At 39.0% G+C, this 24,948-nt stretch overlaps 1 protein-coding gene across 1 annotated transcript; it reads right to left on the reverse strand.

Annotated features, from left to right (window-relative positions):
* Positions 1 to 4,513: 4,513 nt before the first annotated feature.
* stx12l (syntaxin 12, like) lies at positions 4,514 to 24,948 on the reverse strand. The gene is made up of 10 exons (XM_049583214.1): positions 24,619 to 24,948; positions 20,572 to 20,731; positions 20,377 to 20,446; positions 20,154 to 20,253; positions 14,004 to 14,141; positions 13,819 to 13,862; positions 11,652 to 11,757; positions 11,487 to 11,559; positions 11,318 to 11,400; positions 4,514 to 5,665 (listed from the first exon to the last, which is right to left on the reverse strand). The coding sequence occupies exons 2-10, from the start codon at positions 20,669 to 20,671 to the stop codon at positions 5,573 to 5,575; spliced, it is 807 nt and encodes a 268-aa protein (XP_049439171.1). The 5' UTR covers positions 20,672 to 20,731; positions 24,619 to 24,948; the 3' UTR covers positions 4,514 to 5,572.

Raw genomic sequence — 24,948 nt, forward strand, 5'->3', positions numbered from 1 at the left:
ATGTTTAAGTACACAGTACATTAAAGTGTTCAATATTAGTGTTTTATTCTTATATCTGATGTTTCTGGATTAATGTTAATGCTCCATTAATGTATATTATGCATTTGACTGCTGTAGATGTTTAAAGTTGAGCCCATTTGAACTACATTATGTACTGGCTAGTTAAATCTACAGTAGAGCTTCCAAACAAGGAGCAGGGGGGCAGAGGGGGTATGAAAAGCTGTAATTTGAAAAGTAACTAGTGATTACATTTGTCAGACAAATCTAATGGAGTAAAAATTACAACATTTGCCTCTGAGATGTGGTGGAGTAGAGCTATGAAGTTGCATAAAATGCAAAATACAAGTACCTCAAATCTGCACTTAAGTTCACTACTTGAGTAAATGTACTCAGTTACTGTCATGTGACACATGACTGCACAATGGAGCTCTTTTTCCTGCTTTTTCCCCCTCCATATCAGATGTGGATGTTTTGATAAGAATGGGACTATACTTACTGTATATAGTGCTTATATTTCTGTATGTAGTACTTATTTTTCACTTTTCAGCATTTAAAAATGTAAAAATGTTGCTATTAAGGAAGGATTATATAAAATGATCCGTTGGCGATATAAATGTCCATGCGATGTGAGGTCATAATTAGAATTAATGTTGACCAAAAATGGTATCGGTAAGTAATGGTTCCATTGGTACAATGCACAACTTTTCACAGCTGAACTGGACCATACTGGACTGCTTGGTGGAAACCAACCTTGGAAAGATATGATAAAAATTCAAAGGACTGGCACTTTTCTGAAAGGATCAGTTCACGTGTGTTACACAAATCCTCCTTTGTCACTTACCTCTGATGATATCCAGGACAGCAGCATAATGCTGACACACTGACTATATAAATGATTGAATTAAAAGATGTTCTATCTATCTATCTATCTATCTATCTATCTATCTATCTATCTATCTATCTATCTATCTATCTATCTATCTATCTATCTATCATCTATCTATCTATCCACCTTAAATCAATGGAACTTGTTAAAACTTGTTGTGCTGCTCAAACATTACATTTAAAACAACCTAATATTCTTTTACTCCGAACAGCCTGAGATTTACTCATATGTATGCTATATATACTACTCTAATAATCAAGTTAAAGCTGTTTGTTAGAAGCTAATGTTGACATTCTACATTTCTGCAAACCACTAATGTGTTTGTGTGTCATATAATGTTTCTAAAGTGGCGTAGCATGAGCCAGTGGCATAAGGTAGTTACAATGGGTCCCAGTGCATGCTACCATGATAGGTCCTGGTGTACACTATTGTGCACATATCGTCTCATCGTCAACACTGGACAACATCAGTATATATATTACCCAGCAATCATCACTGCATCTGTATATGACCAAAAAAAAAATAAAAATTCATTTGGGTTTTTCAAGAGCATATATAGCAAATGGCACCTTTTTATAATCTAATGAGAGTTCTTTTTTGAAAAATGGACATAAATCCAAGCTGGCAATCACTGACAATGGCCCCTTCTCCGCCCAACTCATTGTTGGAGGGCCAGCTCTCTCTATGCCCCCCACCCCACACGCCCCAATGCAACAACACTACCTGCTACCCACACTGTCTATATTTACACCTTTGATATGAGCTTACTTTGTCATTGGCAGTTGGACGGGATGGTGGATGCTGTGCACCTAGGTGAGACACCTGTGAAGCCGCAGAGAACTGTATGACAAACAAACTGCAAAACCAGTTGTTTTTTGGTGACCCCTCATGGCATTTCCGACGGTGTTTGTAGCAAAGAATCTGGGTGTTTTTCATAGACCACCTCCTACTTTTCCAGCAGCCTATGTGCCATAAAACATAGGTGTTTGAAGTCAACATTGTCTTTTCCTAACCTTAACCAATTGTTTTTTGAGTTGGTCGAGAAACTTTCAGTTTCAGTCAAAAGTTTCAACGTATCAGCTAGAAATAATGTACAATGTACAATCTGGACATTTATTCTGGCAAATGGGTTGCAGTTGTTAAAATAAAAAAGCTAATGTTACATTATCTTAAAGTACCCAGCAGTGTATGTTGCAGACAGCCTGCAACAATGTATAACACTTCATACAGGTTTATGTGTTACTAAATACGGTAACTTGTGATGCCTCAATACTTGGTAGATTGTAATGTAGGGATAAGCAAGTACACCATTATCTGTATCTGTGTCTGTATCTGTTTAACCAACTAAATGATCTATGTCCAAATCACATACTTTTTCTTTTTTACTTTTAGAGGGTACTGCAGCTGCCCTTTAAAAAGTGCATACTGTTGCAGTATGCACACAATCAGGACATACTACTTTCTCATAACATTACACCCTGAACTTTGACCCTCTGGCTTTTATATCCTTTACCTCAGAGATAAAACAAATGCCACTTCAAGTTCGCCAGACACGGAGACCAACCCGGAGAGCTCTGCTGCTGTTACTTTGCAATGTATGTAGTTTAACTTTAAAGTTATAACTGCATACATTGTGGAGTCTAACATATTATGTTTATTTATATATTATTAAATTGTATCTGCAGTTCTTTGTCAGTTATTTCTATAGTTATGTCTTATTGTTGTTTGTAGTACTTTTGATTATTTTGTTCACTTAAACAATCAATATTCCTATTGTTACTATTCAGCTTGTCACCAGTACTTGAATACGTTGTCATCTGCAATGTTGGGCACGTTATTCTCAAAATGTAATGTATTACATATTACTACTTACCTTTATTTAAAAGTAATGCTACTTTACAACATTCCTATCTGTGTAGAGTAATATGTTACTTATTACACTACTTTTGCGTTACTTTGATCAAAATCACCTCAGAAGAACTAATGTTCATTTTAAATGGATGAGTGTCATGTTGTTTCACAGCAGCTAATCAAAGCACAGGAGCTCCAGTTTATTACAGTTCATTTCAAATCCAGTGCTGCGCAGGTCAGACCCATTCATGCATTAACATACAGTGGTTTCCACTTTGGATTAAAGTCCCCTGCTTATATTATATTGAGGTTGGCACAACAAATGGAATGGCATGCAAGTCAGTCACTATGACAAGCGCAAAATAACACTGGAGCTGGAAGACCTGCCTGCTAACAGCTAACTCTGGGACAGTCCATGACTGTCCATTGTCCCTGTTAAACAAACAAACAAACAAACAAACAAACAAATAAATAAATAAATAAATAAATAAATAACAATAAAGTATTTCTCCCACTGCTGGTCATTTCTACAGTTTTTTTCAGTTGCTTTAGTGCATTTCTCTGATCAGAATTAAAATTCTCATAACTGTTAGTTCAACCTCCACAACATTTAGTTATTTGTGCACATCATAATAGCAGTTTCTCATTCCTTCCAACAAATTGCAGATGCTTTAGGACATGCATCAATTTCTTTCATACAATTCTCTGCTGTTTTATAACATTATCATTTGCTTATGTCATGTCAGTCAAAATTAACTATACTTATGAATGCAATGAATAGTCCTCATTTCATTGCTTGAGTCATCACATACAAAAATGTTGAACTAATTGTCAAAATCTGTCATGCAAATTTTATACATTTCTTTATCATTTTGTCCTGAGAATGTCTCCTAAATTGAACAATTTCTCTCAGGTGAACCTCAGCTTTCACTGATGAGGAGGAGTGTGTGAAGCACTAGTTGTAACCAATAATAAGCCACTTCTCCACAGTCACTCAAAGCTGAATCCCATTAACCTTCACCTGGCAAACATATATGAACCAAGCAGGACATAGTGTGTACCATTTCTACAATACTGTGACACAGAAATGGAAGGTCAACGTTGTGGAAGAGGGGTGAGGATGCGGGGAGGAAGGGGAAGGGGACAAAACGAGGGAAGAGGAAGAAGAGGCCAAGTATATAGGCGGATTCCTGATGAAATTAAGCTACAATTGTGGACCATGTTGTCAATCAAGGCCTCCCAATGGCTGAGGCTGGTCGAAGGATGCAGCCAAATGTTGGGAGAACCACTGTAAATTCAATTATTCAAACATTTTGTCGGGAGAACTGATGTGTATATTGGACAGTAATTCAGCACTAAACAATCTGCACTACTGTCACTGTGTCATACGGAAGTAATAATTAATTGTGTATTTTTCTTTTGCACAATGCTGTGAACAAATTAGAATTGTAGTAAAAATGTGAAACATATGTATTCAGTGTCTTGTACTCTATGACCTCACTAAATACAGTAATGTGTAACTTTACTGTAGTTTTCAAATGGCTGTGCAAATAGTGTATAGTGCTGTCTTGAGTATTTTCAGGTAGCGTCACCAAGATCTGACTTTTTTGCATTGGAAAACACAGAGTCAAGTGTCATAATGAAAACATGACAAAGCCATTTGACTCTCTTGTTCATACACAATGGTGTCAGGACTTTTCATTTTGATGACACTGACACTTTCATTGACATGAATACTTGCTTTTGAGGAATGAACTATCCATTTTGAGCAAGTGACACAGTTTTGCAGGTTATCAACTAGGTTTTGCAGTTTGCACTAATTGTTTTGAGAAATGCACTAACTCTTGTGCAAATGTTAATACTGATGTGAGAAATGCACCAAAGCGATTGAGAAAAACTGTAACATCAGGTCGATTGGTTGTCTCTGTTGAACACATCCTGCTAACTCTCAAAATGCTCTGCTCCCCTCTGGTGGACAACATAAGACACGACACCTGCAGCACTTCATCAGGTGGAACTGTATTAAATTCTCTTCAAGACGGGCACATCCAGTGAAGTAGACAGTTCAGTGAGGATACACATTGTTCCAGCTGCTAACAGTCCATTTTTCTTTCGAAATTTTCTAAGACACTCAGACAGGGGGTAATTGCTGTATATAATGATGTGCACGATTGCATTTGATAGGACATAATCCTACAGTAGTGGTAATGGTTACACTGGAAAACATTGTACTGTTTCTTTTGTTCCCACCCAAATAAATACATCCACACTCAGTCACACACAGAGACTGAATAAAGGAGGAAGAAGGAGGATAATTTGTGCTGGAATTAAGGTTCACATCATACTCACACTAATACACACATACAGCCCTCTCACTCACACAGGCGTGCACACACACACACGCACACACATAGAAAACTAGAGCATTCTTCCCCCTTGAGATAAATATTCTGTGCACGTGTAGGCCATCATCCGACATTCATGAGTTTGTGTTATTAGTAGCAATAGTCACACATGCTTTCAGTGGAGTTTTAATGTCCCAGATAACATCACAACATATTGGCAGATTAGCCTTTAAAAAACCCAACACTTTAAACACCCACTTTTGTTCCCACACATTTACCCCAAATAAATACATCCACATTCAGTCACACACACTGACTGAATGACGTTAGAAGAAGCAGGAACATTTAGTCAATTTGTGTTGGAATGTACAGTAGGGTTCCTTTGTCAGACTAATGCACACATACAGCTCTCTCTCGCTCTCTCTCTCTCTCTCACACACACACACACACACACACACACTGGAAGTCATCTGTAGGTGTGCTTCTCCTCTTATTTGATGGCCTGCCAGATGATGATGATGAGGATGATCAGCACCAGTGACAGCACCATGGCCAGCATGCACATCCTCTTACGGGACTTCCTCTGAACACAACAAAGTATCATGTCAGATTTAAACTGCATCAGTGTATTACATGACAACAGCAGCAGCTTCACTCTGACTGAAGACAGGGCATCATTTTAATTAAAAAAAAAAAAAAAAAAAATTACTCGTAATGTGATAGACAATATTCATTTATGATAACAATCGTTTCTAAACAAAAGAAAATCAACAACTCACAAAATACATTTAAACCTAAAATAAGCTCAAGCAGTTCAATGGTGTTCATTATGTCTTTAGTTTCTGATAATGACTTTAGTTGTTCTTTTATCTCAGACATCACGCCGGCCTCCCTAATATCGGCTGATTGACAGATCAGCTGATAAAGACAACCACCACCAAGTGACACTCCTGAGGAAGGCGTAAGTTTCTGCTGAAACATGTCAAGTTAACATCTTAACATGTCTGAGATAAAAGAAAAACTAAAGTCATTAAGCTCAAGCAGGCTGAGATAACTACTTTGTAGATTTTAGTAGAAACTTTGAATATGACATTTTATTTAATTGCGAATACTTCAAGAAAAAATGTAAACATTTGTTAGAAAAGTCAATCAACAAAATGTGGGACACATGGCCATTAAAATAGAAGGTTCAATATAGAGCAGAGAGAGCAAACATTTATCTGACAATCTATTAACAATCTATTACCAGTAAATCTTATTTTTGACATTTCTCCTCACCACATCTACTGTATATTCCTAAAATCTTGCAGAGTTCTGCGGGTGCAGATTCTGTATAGGCCTGCTTATTATCTTAGTATACCACATGATGTTGATCCTGATGTTATTTTATATTTTTGTAATTGTCAACAAATCACATCAAAAGCTCCAAACCAAAAATGTGTTTGTCTGTCTCTTATTACTTTGTGATTCCCCACTGTCTGTGGTTCTCAGCTGTAACACCAACATTTTTTATTGAAGGCAGAAATCTTACAAAACTGATCACAATTATTTAGTTTTCAGGGTTTCCCACACATTCGTTTGTGGCAGCCCACCACGATTAAAACACCTGCTGCCACATTTTGATTTTCTATTTTTTGAGCTGCACTGTTCATTAGGAGCGCTGTTGCGATATTTATACCATTCGTTCATTGCACTGCACCAAACCAGGAGCAGTGAAAGTGAAACGTAACTGTTCACTGAGTCTTAAAGTTTGCTTTCACTCACATACAGCTGCTCCTCTCATCTATCGTTCTGATCTGATTAGCTCTGATTGGATCGACTGATCAATTATCCACCCCATGACTCAAAACTCCACAAACCGCTGCTGAAGAAACAACGGAACTCATGAAGAGTTTCGTCTGCTGCGTTCACGGACCTGCGAAAACCTCCGAATTTAGACAGGGTACACAGACTGATACACAAAGGCAAAAAATACAAAACCAAAAAAGAAACTAGGATACCGCCCTGTAGTTGTATGCCTCCAGGCACGTCAGGTTTCACTAACAGTTTAAATCCATGTCTGTGACAATACGGATGCTTTGCACACAGAAGATCTACAGTATACAATTCAGTATCTGACCAAATATTTCCCCCTCTGTTGCTGAGATATAACAATAAACAAAGGCCAGGAAAGTGTTTTATGCAGAACATTATGATGTCACAGTGAAGCTGACCTTTGACCTTTTGTATATAAAATGTCATCACTTCATTAATTTAGCCTGTTAGACACTGAACTCACTGATGTCTTCACAGATATCTTCAACACCTTGCTGAGTCAGGCTGTTGTCCCGACATGTCTCAAAACCACCACCATCATCTCTGCCCCAAAGAAGTCGTCTCCCACCTGCTTCAATGACTACTGTCCGGTTGCACTCACCCCCATCCTCATGAAGTGCTTCGAACGGCTAGTCATGCAACATCTCAAGACTGCCCAACACAATCATCACCCAACAGCTCATTCTCAAACTGGACCGGCTGGGGCTGAACACCTCGCTGTGCAACTGGCTGCTGGACTCCCTGACCGGGAGACCACAGGCAGTCCAGGGTTGGCAAGAACACATCCAGAACCGTTACTCTGAGCACAGGGGCCCCTCAAGGATGTGTGCTGAGCCCCCTCCTCTTCATGCTGCTGACCCATGACTGCACACTGTTGCACAGCTCTAACCTCCTTGTTAAGTTTGCAGACGACACGACCGTGGTGGGTCTCATCAGAGTCGATGATGAGATCATGTCCACATTCTATAGAGCCACCATCGAGAGCATCTTGACCAGCTGCATCACGGTTTGGTACGGCGCCTGCACAGCATCCTCCAGCGCATCGTGAGAACAGCTGAAAAGATCATCAGTGCCTCTCTCCCACCCTCCAAGACATTTACATCACCCGCCTCACCTGCAAAGCCCTCTGAATCGCTGGTGACTCCACTCACCCGTCACACACCCTCTTCAGCCTGCTGCCATCGGGGAGGAGACTACAGAGCTTCTGGGCCAGGACCAGCAGACTGAGGGACAGCTTCATACACCAAGCTGTCAGGACACTCAGCTCCCTCCCTGCTCTGCCCCTCCTCCTGTTGCCCACCGCACACACAAGCTCCTGACCCCCCAATACACAGGACCCCCCCTCAATTCTCAGAACACTGTAAGCACACCACCACTTTAGCCAGAATGAGTAAGGTACTTCTGTCTCTGCACTACTGTTACATTTCTTTTTGCACTATTGTCACACCATAGACTCTTATCAGTTGCGTGCCTCATGTCTCTGCATTCTTTGCATTTTATCTTTATTTTTTTTTATTATTTAAATTTGTAGTTCTCTCCGGACTTCGTTTTTTTCTGTATAGCTTAGTTAGATCTATATTGTATATTTTGGAATTATATTGTATGTATTTTCTTTATTTTTAGTTCTAGATTTATGTATACATCGCTGCAATACAGGTCTGAGAGTAACGTAATTTCAATTGTCAGTATGTCCAGTGCATATGTGATGCTGACAAATAAAGTTGACTTGACTTGAAACTTAAGTTTTGTCATATCTAGCGAATTCATTTTTGAGTTATGACCAAAAACATATTTGTGAGGTCACTGAACTTGACCTTCAACCACAAAGTTCTAATCTTTTATTCTTCGGAATAGATAGATATTGTGATATCGTGTCCACGAGAATGAGACAGATGCAAGGTCACACTGACCTTGACCTTTAACCACTGAAATCCAATCAGATCTTTGTTGAGGCCAAGTAAACATTTGTGCCAAATTTGAAGAAATTTCCTCAGTGTGTTCTTGATATATTGTGCTCACAGCATTTTCAAGATATCGTGTTGACAAGAATGAGACTTATGACTGTACAAACGAAATCAGTTCATTGTTAAGTCCAAAAGGACATTTACGCCAAATTTAAATAAAATCCCTTGCGATGCTACTGAGATATCATGTTCGCAAGGATGGGATGGACAACCCAGAGCAACCACAGCTGTTGCTGGGGCAGAGACATGAGCTACCACCACACACACATCGGAATTCTGTGGGAAACACTGGTTTTATTTTTGAAAAAGCTCACTAATTTTCTTAAATTGCTGCTCTCTGTGTTTTTTTTGTCAAACATAACTCAAACACGACAACAGCATCAGATTAATGCATATTAGTTGTTGTTTGTTTGGGGCAGCAAGACGGTGCATGTGGGATTAAATCAAAATGAACTACAGTGTTTGTGTTCACGGTAATGAAGTACCATGTCACCCAGTGTAACAGTGTGGCTCACTGATGTGTTTTTAATGGAGCTATTAAGCACAGAGAAGGAGGAAATATGAGGCTTGACAGATACATAGTACTTGTAAGTAGTATCAAATCATTGTTGGTTTGGTGCTTTCATGGAGTGCTGAAAAAGGAGGACCATACACACAAACACATTTCATCAATCTCTCATCTAAAAAAAAAAAACATCAGCTGCCCTGATTTTATCTAATAAATTTACAAACATTTTCAGACATAACAGGCATCTTGTAAGAGCGTTGTATGATTGGTGATCCGGTCATCATCTGTATCCCCTGCACTGCCACCTGTCTGCTTCATACGTTGTGGCACCATCTTGTGGTTAAATTAAAGCACATCAATCCAGCCAAGAGAACACACCAAAAATCAAACTCTAATATAATTTCAAACACATTATATCACAACTAAATAATAACAAATAAAATAAACTTTTAAGGAAACATGTCAAGTCTAGCTCTTCACTAAGTCCATGTGGTGATAGTGTGTTAAATAATGTACAAAGAGCTTAAAATTTCAAAAGCAACAGATCCAGACCGCCACCTCGCTTATTACAATGCTTGTTCCTCAGTGCCTCGGCAGAGGAGATGCAGACTGTGTTCTTGAAAATGTTCCGCTACAGGAAAAGTTAAATAGGTGTGCAACACTGAAGAGGCCCTGCACACGAATAACCTGCATTCTGTATTTATAATATGTATGTACTGTGTCCCATCTAGAAGTGTAGAATGCCTTTATATTATTTATTTATTACTTGCATCTGTATTTACCAATATACTAATTGTGAAATTGTTATTTAGTAACCCAGACTATGATTATGGTGTCTTTTGAACACTGGAAATGGTTTATTAGGCTAAATGTTTTATTAAAAAAATTTAAATTGATCACGTGTAGCTGAATGAAAATAACAATCAGTGATGTGAAAGTGTTTCTTACTGACAGACAGTCCGACTCTCTCTGACTTTTACTGTCTCCATAATAAAGGTTAATGGGGTAAAGAAAAATCTTTCTAATAAATGAAGAAAGTTGTCTGTCTTTTGTTGCTCAGACCTACAGTTTACACAGATGATATTTTAAACTAGATGACGAATCAGAAAAAGTATATATACATAAAACTTGGTAGTGATACACTTGAGTTTAATCTCTTATCTGTCATACCACTCTGATATGAAACTCCGATATGATGAGTCGTATCAGAACAGCTGCAGCATCCAATCTATACAATACAGGGGCGTGTTGGCTGATACAAGACTTCTGTGAAGGTTGCTCTCGTGTGTCCTCGCTCATCACTCCTCTGAGCACAAATAAGAGCTTTGGAACTGTGTTTCAAATGGCGCACCAGAATGACTTCTGGTTAAAGCAAGGATCGAGGAGTGAGGAAATGACAAATAAGAGATTTGGGATGTACCTCTTGACTTTGAGAAGCACCACCTGTCTCTTAATGTGCTCAAATACAGCCAAACTCAAATAGCACTTCTGTATTGACCTCATGCTTCTGTCCCTAAGTTTGCCACTTGCATACTGCAAAATGTGAGTGGATACAGCAGGACATCCTGGTATTTTCTGGCACACTGTATTTGACATACTATATATTGGGAGATGGGCATACTAAAACTTTTCCTGGCATACTAAACAGTGTGGTTGCATTGGGTATTGGGATGCGCAGAGTACTGTGGAAATGGAAAAAGAGATTGATGAAATGAACAAATCCGTGTGCGGTCCTCTTCCTTCAAACAGGTAAGAGTCCCAAGACTACCAGCATTAATGTGATGAGGTTGAGGTGTTTCTTTATCCAATGCTATGTAATGTAGAATATCAGCGAACTTACCCTTACTTGAAAACATTGTGTATTATTTATGTTCATATTACTTGTATCTTTAGCTGGCTTTGCAAATGCCTCACTCACTACTGTATGTATCCAGCCCCTCTATCTTACCTGGTAATAAGCGGCCTTCTGCAGCTGGACGGCCCCTCTGTCTACATGGACCTCAGCACTCTCCACGTTGGCCTCAATGCTGTCTGTTAATCAGATCACAGGAGGAGCTTTCAGGTAAAATCAGATGTACTCAATAACTCAGTGCTAACCTGAGTTTCCTTTGACTTACCAATCATCTCTCCCTGATCATGGATCATCACAGCCAGGTCCTTGAAGATCTGATTCACATCCATAATGTTGGCCTTGAGAGGACATGAGGAGGAGGTTAACTGGTGAACACAACTACATGGGACAGTATGGCAGAGTTCCTGCTCCTGTGGGTGACACTTGGTACCTCCAGCTGCTTGATGTTAGTCTCTCTCTCCTTGATGATTTCCAGGTCCTCCTCTGTAATGCTGGGCTCCCCAGTCTGAGTCTGGCTCTGACCCCATTCATCTTCCCTGCATAGTCATACACGTCCCATTTTATTTTACCATAATATACAGCTCAAAGAAGCATTCAAAAAGGCCCAGAAAGGGAAAAGAAAATCAAGAAATTCTAAAAGCCTACAGTGTAACATACAGTGTATGTATGTGACTGCCAGGTCCCCTGGTATAAGTGAGGGGAGTGGATAGCTATGTTTGCCACACAATTGTTCAATGACTGTATATGAGCTCATAATTCATATTATTTTGTCAGTAAAAATAGCCGGGCTCTAAACATGTCCCTGCTCTGCCTCATGACGGCTGGATTTTTTTTTTTACCTCATGAGTCTGTGTTTGTGTGTGTGTCATCCATAGACTGTAAAAATAATGGAAGTGGCTACAAAGACGTCACCCACTGGTTTGTGGGCTCCTGTTTTGAAGCCTCGTGGTAGGCAATACAGCTGTAACCATCTTGATTTTTTGGAGCCAAAAGTGACCATATTTGGGTAAGAGGGAGGCACTGTGGAGGAGCGAGATCTGACTAAGAAGCTGAGGACACTATCTGCAGACAGCCTGCCACTCAAAGTGGTCCATCCTTAATTATGTGTAACCCTGCGCCATAATAAAATGTTAACAGATGATTTATATAAAAATGAATCCCTGAACAGTCAGCATAAAACCTTTTTTTTGTACTGGGCTGTAAACATGTTTTTGGCACTTCTATGTTGGCTTCTTCTTTCAGCCTCAGGGTTGCAGCTTGGTGTCATTATGGCATAATCCAGGCTGTTCTCAATAACTGTTTTCTCACAAAAAGCAATGCACCCAAATTCGTACATATCCCATGCATTTTGAAAAGCTGCGATCATGTGACCAATGCAAAGACAGAAGTGTGCTGACAGAATGCTTGTAAGGAGGCCCACAAAAACTGGGACTTTCACGTGGGACTTTCCACTGGAGACACATGTTCAGAACCATGGGCTGATTTGCTAATTTGTAGGATACCATACGAACCAACTGTAACAGGAACTACCACAGAAGCTGTATTGAGTACTTTGGCATGTTATCTATATCTATATGTCCGTCTGTCTGTCTGTCTGTCTGTCTGTGGACTGATTTTTGTCAATACTATAACTGTGCAAGATGCAGTTACAAAACTTAACAGGAGTGTAGGTGAGATCACAATGAAGGTCAAGTTTGAAGAGGGAAGGGGCCATGGCCCCCAGACTTTGAGCCCCTGGCTGGCATTCGCTTTAAATCCCAGGTTACTGTATTGCAGCTGAAATTTTTTTGGTGATACTGAACCAGAAAAAACAGTAATTAAACTATCTGCAAACCAAAGATCTTTTATTTTTTCTTTATTTCTCATGCAGATTAAATTCTAAATGACACATGTAAATAAATAAAAAGGACAGCTTCGCTATTTACAAAATTATACTGACTGTTTCAAAATATAGCACAGCTGTTTTATCACAGAGGCATTACGTGACCACATTATCAATCCACGAGATGAGGGCCAACTTCAATCACAGGTGCTTTCCCCTAATGCATTCTTTTTCAGTCTTCTTTTCAGTCTCTACCCATGAGCTATGAGTTTCGAGCAGACTTTGTTTTACATTGAGAGAAAAATACTTTCTTTTTTCATCATGACTTCAATATACATCCAGCAGCAGCCTCAGGTAGCCAGCTGGAAGCAGACAGGTTAGTGAGAGGCAAAGTATAATGGGCAGTAAAATAAAAATGAAAATAAAAAGTAGAAGTAGTGGAATGTATGAAAAGACCCAACATGACTACTGTACACTGACTACTTGATTACTATTCGCAAATTATTTAAACAGCATTTGTATCAAAATGATTCTGTCCCAGCTTTTTGATCCAGAGAAGGATCAACCATGCTCAGTATACGGTTTCCACTGTATTGGAAGTGCCAATGTATTGATCTGCTGAAATGTCTTAGTGTGATGTGACATACATTTAGATACACAGAAGGAAACACAGTTTGGCCTTGCTGTACTTTTTCACATCAAACGTCATACAGAACAAATGGTTAGTAGAGAATAGAATGAAAGTCACGTGTTTAAAGAAGATGAAGAAACTTACTTTTCAAATGTGACCAGCTGTTCATTCACATTGCCTCCATCTCCCTGTAGACAGTAACAAAGAAGTTTAATCAATATCAGCTCACATCACTTTTCTGATATGTATAAGAAGTAATTCAATCAATCATCGTGTGTTTCGGAGAAATGCTATTGGTCGTGAAGTCCAATGTAAAGCCTTGCAGTCACCATGACTCTGGATCCAGCTCGAGCTCTGGCCACTGACTCCTTCTCTTTCTCAGCTGCCCTCCGCTGCACCACCTGGAAGTTGTTAAGTGCTGCAGAGAAATCGTTCATCAGACGCTCTCTCTGCAGCTTTTGCTGCCTCTGAAAGAAAGAAGGAAAGAATAAAGACCATTTTAGTCTTTTCTGAATGTTGTCCTGTAATTTCCTCAAGTTGGGCACAGTGCTGCACAAGTATGGTGCCTTTATAGGAGCTTTAAGAGGGTTTATAGTTGTCACTGGAAAATGTGATCCTCATTTCTTACAGACAACCCCTAGGCATTTTACTAATTAACGCACTAAACACTGCTTTGTGCTTGTGCTTGAAACTGTCTTCCAAAGAAAAACAGCATCAGTATTATATATATTCATCTAATGAAGAGCATGGTCTTTTAATTAGAGAATATGGTTTCATAATGTGGTATAGAACAGACTGAGTGCAGAGTCACGGCACACCAACAGTGAGGTAAGAGTAACAGTTCAAGTCAGTTCCACATGTTTAGCCTGCTAGATATTGGGAGAATATCCTGGTATATATCGGACACTAACAAAAGTCACTCAAAGAGATTCATTCATTTTCACCAATCACTGTATATGAGAGGTTGAAGGTGCCACAGACTGCTGCAAGTCTTTAAACACTCTCAGAGCTGACAGGACCTTTGCTCTCCCTGTGACCTCTATCCTCACTTAATTTGAGGCCGTTTGGGGACTTCCATGTTGTCAGTGGAAGGAAGTAAATTAAAACAACTTCAAGGCCAAGCAGGTAGCATCGAGATAGAAAATAAAATAGGGCCAAGAACAGACCCTTGAGACATAATTTAAAACAGCAGCATCAGACATGTAATCACCAACTGCCAGTGAACACTTCTACATAAATGGGGTTTGCACTACCATAGAGCAGAACCAGATCAGCCAACACACCGTGTAAGCTGTCAGCGGGGATTCTCGTGATCAACATTTCTCTAGAGTGAGCTTGCATTAACATGCCACATTAGTCAGGTTCCAGTTCATGGCATGATATTTAAATCTTTAATAGTGTAACCTGTTTGTGTACTTGAACAAGGAATATCTCATGTAAAGTTGAAATAAGTATGCTGGTGGCTTTTTTTAAGTCTTCCTATCAAGCATTTACAAAGCAGTATACAAACATTTCATGAATGGGTGCTAATACACTTTATTGTAGCTATATGAAGCTTATAAGGACATGTGTAAGCGTTTATTAATGTACAGTATTTGTCACTTACTATAACTTCTCATATGAAGTTATATTATCACAGCTATGTTTTACTATTGTATTAATTATCTGTTCATGCACTAGCCTCCACTTATGGGTGCCAGCTGGAGGAGTTATAGGTTTTGAAAAAATATTTGCTAATATTCACTTCTGCTTACAAATACAGTCTGGTATTTTTTTTGTTTCTATACTGTGTCTACATGCTAAGTAGTTGGACTTTATGTGTTCCCATTAGGGTTGAGCTGAATTTGGATTCAGCTTCTCCAGCTGCTTTTCTCTGTTTCATAAAAATAAATAAGTGAATAAATAAGTAATAATAATAATAATAAAACTGTTTGTAAAGCACTTTTCGAGCCAGCTGAATAAAATACAAAACAAAAGCGATACCAATAAAACACATGAATGTATATATACTTGCACCAACATATACACTTAAACACCTATATACCTGCAAGCATGTATACTGTACATATACACATGGCTACAAATACATACACTCCCATACACACAATAAGTTCATCAACTGTCAGAAAAGGCCAATCTGTAAAAGTCATTTTTCAGATGAGATTTAAAGTTGTGAACAGAGTCAACTGATCTGTCACTCAGTAGGAGGCTGTTCCAAAGCCAAGAATTAAGAACTGAAAAGACTATATGATGACAAAATGAATATCTCTGGGTTTTAGACTGTTGGTCAGAAAAAAACACAGATCATTTAAAGACCTCATAACATGGTGGGCAAAAATATAACTGGCAGACAAATCAATAATGACAACAAAGAGAATTTAAATGCATTGATTTGTAACTGCAACATCAATCACACTATACTGAGGCATCTCAAAAAGACTGATTGATCTGCAGGCATCCAGCCCACTCCCGCTTCACGTGACTGAAATATGTCAGTAAAATTAATGTGATTCTCCTCGCATTCCTTCCATGATGACTCACATGATTAATCCATAATCTAATATATATGAAAGGCACACGCTTTTGAATCTGATTTTCTCCGATTGCCCAGTAGAACTCACAATTTTAAATTCTCATTGTGAATTTTTGCTTTATTTGTGCTTTTCATGATTGCTCCTCAGTATGGCATTTACACTTCACATTTGATATTTAACATGTACTCATAAAAACTTTCCTCATAAATATTTGTAGTTGAGGTGTTCACATACTTTAGTGTACTTTTGCTCTGAATCTGTTTTTCCTGGGTTGGTGTTGGCCGTGATTGATAGATAGATAGATGGATGATGGATAGATATCTCACCATATCTAGATGAGTGTGTAGTTATAGATCACCCATGGCTGCAGGGATACTGGATATCTGCAGTGATCAACTCTGAGTAGGCACACCTTGAGTTAAGCGTGTGCACAACCACAATAAAAAGCCATCATCAATGGAGCCCTGATACCTCGATTCACTCAACTTATTTTACACCTGTGGAATTGGAGGTTCTCATGAATGCCTACAGCGAATATGAGCATATATTTCATAAAAAAAAGTAACACAGCTAAAGCTGCCAAGAAGAGAGAGGCAGCATGGGAGAAAATTGCTGCCCGAGTCAACGCCTAAGTTTGAATGCACTAGTCCATTCATTTAACATCTAACCACACTTAGTTAAAATCGTAGCATACAGGTGAAAAAGTGGTGGAGTGGTTTTGAATAAAATCTGATTTTCATGTAGGTGCAATCTCACAGGGGAAAAGCACACTTGGAAGCTGCTTTAAATGAAATATAAAAACATCATTCAAACAAGTAAGTCATATTTTACTTGGCCATGATTGTACCTTTCTTTAGTTTTATTCATATTTGATTTATTAAAGAAAGTAGCTTAAATAACCTGTCATTCAGTGGCTATTTCATCATGTAGCTACTGTAGGTCACTAGTACTTTAAATACTGCTGCAAAATACTGCTGCAACTTTTATGTCCTTTTGCCTAATATCCTGCTTAGTAACATTTGAGTTCTACTCAGGCAACAGAAAGAAGGCAGAGGCCGTAAAACATCACCAATATCATACAAAGAGCTACCGTTTGCAAAAAAACGTAGCGCGATGCACAACACTTGCTCTGATGAGAGCACATGTCCGCGGTGTGTCAGATTTGATATGTGTGGCTGGAGAATGTTGTTGAGGTAAATGATTGACTCTAATGAAAAACGGTACAGTTCAAACAGATAATCACTGGGGAATGACAGCACATCTAAATGGGGTCTGAAGATCCTCTCCCGGTGTAAAGCAATGTGAATTAATTCTGCCTCGATATCGATCGGATTTCCTATACGAACAACCCATGTCTGTCTGACAGCTCGCTTCAGGCTCGGCAGAAGGAGACAGGGTGAGCTCAGGGTTTCTTACAGAAAACCTGCCAGCGAGCAGGTTGATTCACAGAGTCAGTTGCCATGGTGACTGACTCAGAGTTTGACTTATCTCTCTTTCTGGAACTGAAAACCCAGAGTTTCCCTCATTTCAGGCTTAACATACCCAGAGTTTTCACTAAACCCGCTTTCTGAAATACCCCCCAGGTGTAGCACAGTTAATGATTACACTTGCCATAAATGCCATTACTAGCCATTACTGAAAGAGTTTGTTTTTCTGCAATACTCTATCATGTTATTTACTTTTAGTGTTTTTGTATTATTATTGTTATTGTTATATTATTTTTTTTTAGTTTCCCAGAGGGACTGGTGTGCTGTGTGTAACATGAGCACCCTTTGCTGGGGCGCCTTCAGACTTGAGCGGTGCACCCCAAACTCTGTAAGCAGTCTTTCAATCTTGTCCCTGTGGTGGGTTGATCTGTAAAAATCACTGTTAAAATACCTTGACAAGTTTGTTTCTGCATATTCTCTATTATGTGCGTTGAAGCAGGCTTCTAATTACCATAGAGAATGCGTTTGTGGTTGTAGTGGTTGTGAGTAATTTGTTGAGCTCACTGCGTTATCAGTGACTTGTAACTTGCACACCAAGCTAAATAATGTCTTTCTTTGTCTTTCTTTGTTTTGGTATTTTCTTGAGATTGCTACCATGAAGATAGTCTGACTTCTTGAGTGTAGACTACGGGTGTAATCCTACCATTGGCCGGCTAATTCGTCCCGCATTCCCCTCCCCTTTTGCTATCTATGTTCTACCGTTTTGCAAGGGCACCGTCACTGCATCTTTGGCTTTGTGCCGCCCATGATGATCGTGATTGGTCAAGAGAAATACAAACAACCTAGAGCCTTTCCCTCTACATAGCAGAATGAAAATGGGTGGGTGTTTCCAGACGTTTCTGTAGCGCTGACCCAGTGGAGACTAGTGTATAGGCTAGATACTGCACCGCATCAGGTACAGGTATGGGCATGGGTAAAAATGAACTACAGTCTGGCGGGCAGCAAGTGAGAACAATAATATATATTCTTAATTTTTCACAATAAAACAAATGAAAAAAGATGTGCAGTATATGTGTAATATTTTGACATCTAAATCACTACTATCAAGCTGCGATTCCTTTTATTTTGAAAGTCAATAATACAAGTTGAACCTTTGACCCCATCGTCACATTCATCACAGACGTGGAGGAGTCCAGTGATGAACCGTGCAGCCCGAGGATGAGGTGACAGTGTATATCGAGTTCAAGACACCCAAGGAGGATCCTTTTGCGGTATTATAGTGGTGGAAGGAGCATGCTAAAATGTTTCCTCACATGGCAGTGATTGCACAAAATGTTTTTGCCATCATGGCATCAAGTGCAGCCAATGAAAGAGACTTTTCTTCTGCTGGACTTGTAATTCAAGAACCGAGGACCCAGCTTAATGTGAGTGACTGTAGCCTGTGTGTGTTTAATCACGTGTACAGGTTGGGTTGCGGGACCTTTATTGACTTCGACATAATGACTGGTAACAGGCCGGGTCTGATGTTAAGCTTTACGGGTATAGGTGGGTGCAGGTTTTCAAAAATGGATCTGTGCAGGACTCTGGTGTAGGGTACACATTTTTACAATTGGAGAATGTAAGAATCACTTTAGACCTACAACAAAGATAAATAAGAATTAAAATGTCAGAAAATGAGCATTATTCATTTCCATATCATTTAGAGTAAGAGTGTCCTAGAGCAAAGGGCTGCATGCGACTCTGGAGCCACAGGTTGCTCACCCCTTGCCTGCTTAAATGTCTCCCTCTCTCTCTCCCAAAGCTGTCCATGGTTCTGACAGGTTTTTAATGACAGATATACTGCCTCCAAAAGGGCCCATACACATGGCGCATCTTAAACTGCCTGGAAAATGTGAGGTCCGACGCTGGGCGCTACTCTTATGCCAATTTTCAAGAGCGCAGAGGCAGACTGTGTCTGAGGTTGCTAAGCAACCAAAACCAGCATGTATTATAACCTACTTACCAGAAGTCCTGAGTGCAGAGCTCATCTTTTTTCAGGCATTGTTTTGTAGTGTGTATTAGACCTAAAATATTGTCCGTGGTACAGATGTTAAGCTCTGGGTAGCCCTGCACTTAAATCATCATCTTCTCCATATTTACGATGGACTGATACTTATGAGAGAGCGATATTTACCAGTTGTGGCTGGTCATTTCTTGTCACATGACATGCCATTGCACCCTGAAAAATAGTCACTTGGGAATGCTTGCGTGCTGTGATGGTGTCACTTTGGCTTTCTTTTTTACATCCCTATCTTGTGTAGACATTGAAAACAATGGATTTGAGGGTGCAAAAAAATGCAGCATGGACCATGTTGAATCTCAGCTCTGTGGCCCTGTGAGCCTATAAACACTGGCTTAGTGTGATTCAGATGAAGGGAAATCTTAATGCCCCAGCATACAATGCTTTGTTATTTTAAAATGTGATATATCTGAATATACAGTTTGACTGATATAGTGATGACAGCATCTATAGACTGACCTGTTCAGATGGAGACGTTGGTGGGGGCAGTGAGCCCAGCTCCTTCATGTGTCTGTTGGTTTCTTTAGCCAGCTGGTTGGTGTAGTGTTGGAGCTGCTGGCTGCAAGGGAACACAAACACTGCTGAGAGCTCACTCAGAAGGTTTTACTGATCATACACTTACTCAGATAACGACAACATGTGAGACTAGCTGGGATAGTGATAATGCCAGGTCGGTATTTACAGTCTCTCCTGAAGCTCTGGGGTTTCCTGTCTCGTGTCCAGTTGGTAGAGGAGATTTTTGATCTGACCAGCTGCGAAGAAAAGCAACCATTTCAGGAAACATGCAGATCTTTTGGGGAATTAATTTATGTGTGGAGGTGTTTGCTAGTGATTTGCTCCTGATCAGGTTGTTTCCTGCTGTGTTTGTTGGACTCACTGTTTTGGCTGATCTTCTGGATGTTGGAGCTGCATGTCCGAATGAGGCTGTTGAAGTCCCATGGCTGTGACCAGCTGTTGTCGGCGCTCATATAGGACATCCTGGCTATAGCCCACCGGCCTGTCACACTGCTGAGGAACACAATCTAAACAAGCACAACCTAAACAAGAAGAGAAGAGAAGAAATCTCACTGGGTCACAAATAAAATAGTTTTTCATTTCGGTGAACTTCAGTTTTATATTTGAAACTGTGACATGTTTATCAGTGCATCATATAGAGAGAAAATTAATCTGCTGTTTTATTTATGTCAAGTATGTGCTAGTTCCTGCTTCTGATGAAGTGATTGTGTTTTCCCTTGTCTTACATTATGGTAAAATAAATATCTTAATGTTATTTAACCGTTCGTCAAAACCAAAAGTAATTTTAAGACTTTAAAATCCATGTCTGTGCAAAGTAACTATTTAGCTACATCTACAGCTGTCAAAAATAATACCAATTCCAATATTTCTCTCAAAAGAAAAAGCATGAAATTGCATTTATTATAAATGCTCAATTAAAGTATTCAAAGTTGACCTTGAGGGGAGACACCAGGGTCAATAGGCTTAACTTTAACTAAGAGGATAGATATCCCTCCCCCAGTTCATTACTGAATAAATAAATAAATATGCAGTAATCTAAATACATTTCCAGAGCAGAAATCTGAACATTGGATGAAGCCAGGTTTGAAAGTCATGTTTCCTCTGTTCTCCATCATATTATTAGGCTTCCAATATTCGTTACCTCGCTTTCTGGACCCACTTTTATCTCCAGCAGCTACAATGATGCCAGCACTCATCAAAGCCCCACTCATTTACTCCTTGTTGAAATCAACACACAAACTGGTTGTGCATCATACCCTTAAATTGTGGCCCTGTTTAGGAAGTCCTTTGGCCACAGAGACTTCTACCTTCGGAGTCGCTGATCTGACTCAATCTGACTCAACTTTTTTGCTCTGACAGAAAAAGCATCAGTTGTTTTAAAGAAATGTTTGAAGACGGCTGCTTTGAATTTTTTGATAAAATGATCTGCAAAGTACAACCTACTCAAGACACATTTTTTTCAATATTTACAGACAGGTCAAACAATATGTTCACTCAAACCTATCTTGCTTTCCTGCAGAGCCTGATACCGACCTGATTGACATATTACGTTTTTTCAATCCACTGTCTCGAGGTGCACTGTCTAACTTATATAGAAACGGCTCAATAATGACATGTTCACCTCTAGACAGGATTAAGGCAGCCTGAGAACAAGATCTGGGACCTATATCTGAGGACCAATGGGTCTCTGTTCTTCCAACAATAGGCTACACAAATCTTCACTTTGTGCAAGACATTGCTTATTGCAATTTAAGGTGGTCCATAGGGACCCTCACTTACAAACATTACAAATATCTTCCATACTCTGTCTAAAATACATAAAAAAGAACTAGACCCTATTGTTGCCTTGTTGCGGCTGACATAGTCTCACTGTGCCACCTATGATATTATTTAACTGACAAAATGCTAAAAAATGTCTATAATATCACAGGGTTACACAACAGCATAAGTCATGATTTTATGACACCTAGTAGCCCAACAATCTGATGCTTTCACTTTGAAACAATGTCCTATTTTAACTTAACTGTTCCCCCATTTTACCTGAATGCATAAAGTACTCACTCAAAACCCTTTCCTATTGAAGGTAAAGTTTGTTGTGGAAATATTTGAATTTTAAGTCATATAGTTAATAAAATGCAACATTTTACAACCATTGTTGTTGTTATAGCCTTTCAGCTGCAGCACTCTCATTACCAAAAAAGAGAAACTCAATGTTCCATATGGTTTACCTTGGATGTTCTGGTACAAAAAGGTAAAGCACATTTGTATTATCAATACAGTACCATTTTTAAAAGAAAGTAAAAAAACGTATCTGTTCACTGTAGCCTTACCAACTTCTCCTAATACAGGTCCAAAACTCTTTCCTTTTATGCTTCACACTGCTGCAATTCTCTTAAAATGTTGTATCTTACTTGATTTTATGATTTATGGTTTTACAGTTCTATTTATTTAATCTTATGATTTATTTAATGATTTAAAAAATGGCTTTAAGATTTATGGTTTTGCTATGCTTCATGGGTGGTGGATCTGAGGGAGACAGACTGTGGTGAGTTCTATTTGATCCACAGTGTCACGACTGGGTGCTAGATAATAGGCCAGTTGTGGGCCATACCTGGATATATATGTTGGTGAGTCTGTGCCCACTGGGAATTATAGGCTCTGATTGTTGCTGCTATTGCTATTCTATTAGGCACTGCTTTTTGATTTTTGCTCCTTAAACACTTTTTTTTTTTATTTCGACTGAAACTCTATTGTTTTAAAGACTGGGCCTGGTGTGTGACCCTGACCTGGGGAACCCACTGGTTGTTCTGGTTGCTACTGGTTTGTGAACATTAATTGTTGTTACTGTAATTTGAAGCATTCTCTGGCACAAGAATTTCCTTCGGGGTATATTAAGTTCTATTAAATTGAACTGAAGGAGAAATACTTTGAGAGATTTCGATTAATAGGATCTCAAATCACCACCACTTTTAAATGAAATTTGTTGAATCACTGTACTGAACTGCCTTACTGGCTTGCCTCTATTTTCATGTGAAGCACTATGCATTTCTTGTCTGAAAGGTGCTATATAACTAAAAGTTAGTAACTGTACTTATTAAATGGTGTGGCTGTTAATATTCCAAAAAAGCCCAAGATGAACTGATGAACATGTTTTTATGTTTTTTTTCTTTTTCTTGTCTTTATTCTATTAATGTAGGCTATATATTGTAATGAACATTATAGCATAGCACATACTTTATATTTCTGAATTCACATACTAGTTTTTACAGTGTAATGTAGTACAGTACACATTTGTATATTTTGCACACTTACAGACTAATATATATATATATATATATATATATATATATATATATGAATATATTTTTATTCATTAGCATCTTGAATATGCTAAGAATAAAAATATATTCACTGTTATACATTGTAACACAATGCACATTTTCATTTCTATTCCATTTTATTACTTTATATGCTTCTATTTCATACTCCTATTCTTACTTCTTAGAATTGTCTATGCTCTACATCGGAGCGACTGTAACCAATCACAGTCCTCGGGGATCAATAAAGTAGGCCTATTTCTGATTTCTGATTCTAAAGTAAAACCTTATTTGTCCCAAATTACCTGACTTGAGCCTGTTAAATCACTTAATGAATGCATTGTCTGGAGTCTATAGAACCTGGATTCAATCTTCAGTTTTCTCATTCACATTTGGACAAACTTCCATCCACGAGTAAAGTCGTCTAACTTTATCCTTTTAAAAAAACATCATAACCATTCACGATTCTACGGAGCTTATAGACCCTAAATGTAGCTCCAAGCACCTCAAAACGTAAGGTCATAGTCCATTTCTCACTTATACATTCATCTGATATGATGAAGCAACAGAGCCAAAACTATAGGCTAACTGAATGTGTCACTGCTCTTCTCTCCTTCTTCTTCGCTGTATTTATTTCTCTACATCGCCATGTGAAGAGACAGACACAGCCCAGAATGTTAACAGCATCCCCCAGCTTATCCTCCAATAACAGAGGCTGGCACTAACTGCACTGACGATACAGAAAAACAGAGGCAAGCGCGAGCCAAACCCAAGTCATCACGTGGATTAACCTCGTTACAGACAATTCTGGAAAGAAAATAAACGAACCAGCCAAACGGACTAAAGCGCACCAACATAAGATTCACAAGATTCATACTGTCACAAAAAAACTACTGTAATGTAGATAACATTTCCAAACACCCACAGTATGAAGCTTCTATTTACAGCCGTTATTCGGCGTGAATAACAGGTCGCAGTGTGTCGTTTATCAGTGTCAGCCTATATTGGGGTTTAATAGCTACAGCAGGTTCAACAGCAGGGTCTCTGTCGGTTCATATAAATATTTACAATGTTGACAGTGATGCTCTTACTTTGCGGTGAAGGTGACGTCGGCAGCGATTGTTGCTCCAAATGCCTCAGATTAGTATTTCTATATCAGAAATAGCAAACCCAGCCCGTCTGTGACGTCACACGTCCAAAGCACTAATCCGACGTAGTGTTGGTGCTGCATTCACTGTCCATAGCAAAGATGGTCAACACAAGTTCCCTGTCAGATAAAGGCTACTGCAGACCTTCATGTCATTATTAGTGGTAGAAAATACTTTCTACCAGGTTTGGATACCATTCAAACCCACTTTGGAATATTAAGTTTTATTAGGATTCAAAAATATTAACTGGGTAGCCCCGCGTCGTACCGTTGG

The sequence above is a fragment of the Epinephelus fuscoguttatus genome, linkage group LG8, assembly GCF_011397635.1.
Source record: "Epinephelus fuscoguttatus linkage group LG8, E.fuscoguttatus.final_Chr_v1".
Classification (NCBI taxonomy): Eukaryota; Metazoa; Chordata; class Actinopteri; order Perciformes; family Serranidae; genus Epinephelus; species Epinephelus fuscoguttatus.

Excerpts from the sequence above, each read along its gene's own strand:
- stx12l (XM_049583214.1), bottom strand. The coding sequence starts at position 20,671 with ATGTCCTATATGAGCGCCGACAACAGCTGGTCACAGCCATGGGACTTC. Across the intron at positions 20,447-20,571 it reads CCAGAAGATCAGCCAAAACA|CTGGTCAGATCAAAAATCTC; the intron begins GTGAGTCCAACA and ends TTTTCTTCGCAG. Across the intron at positions 5,666-11,317 it reads AGAAGGCCGCTTATTACCAG|AGGAAGTCCCGTAAGAGGAT; the intron begins GTAAGATAGAGG and ends TGTTGTGTTCAG.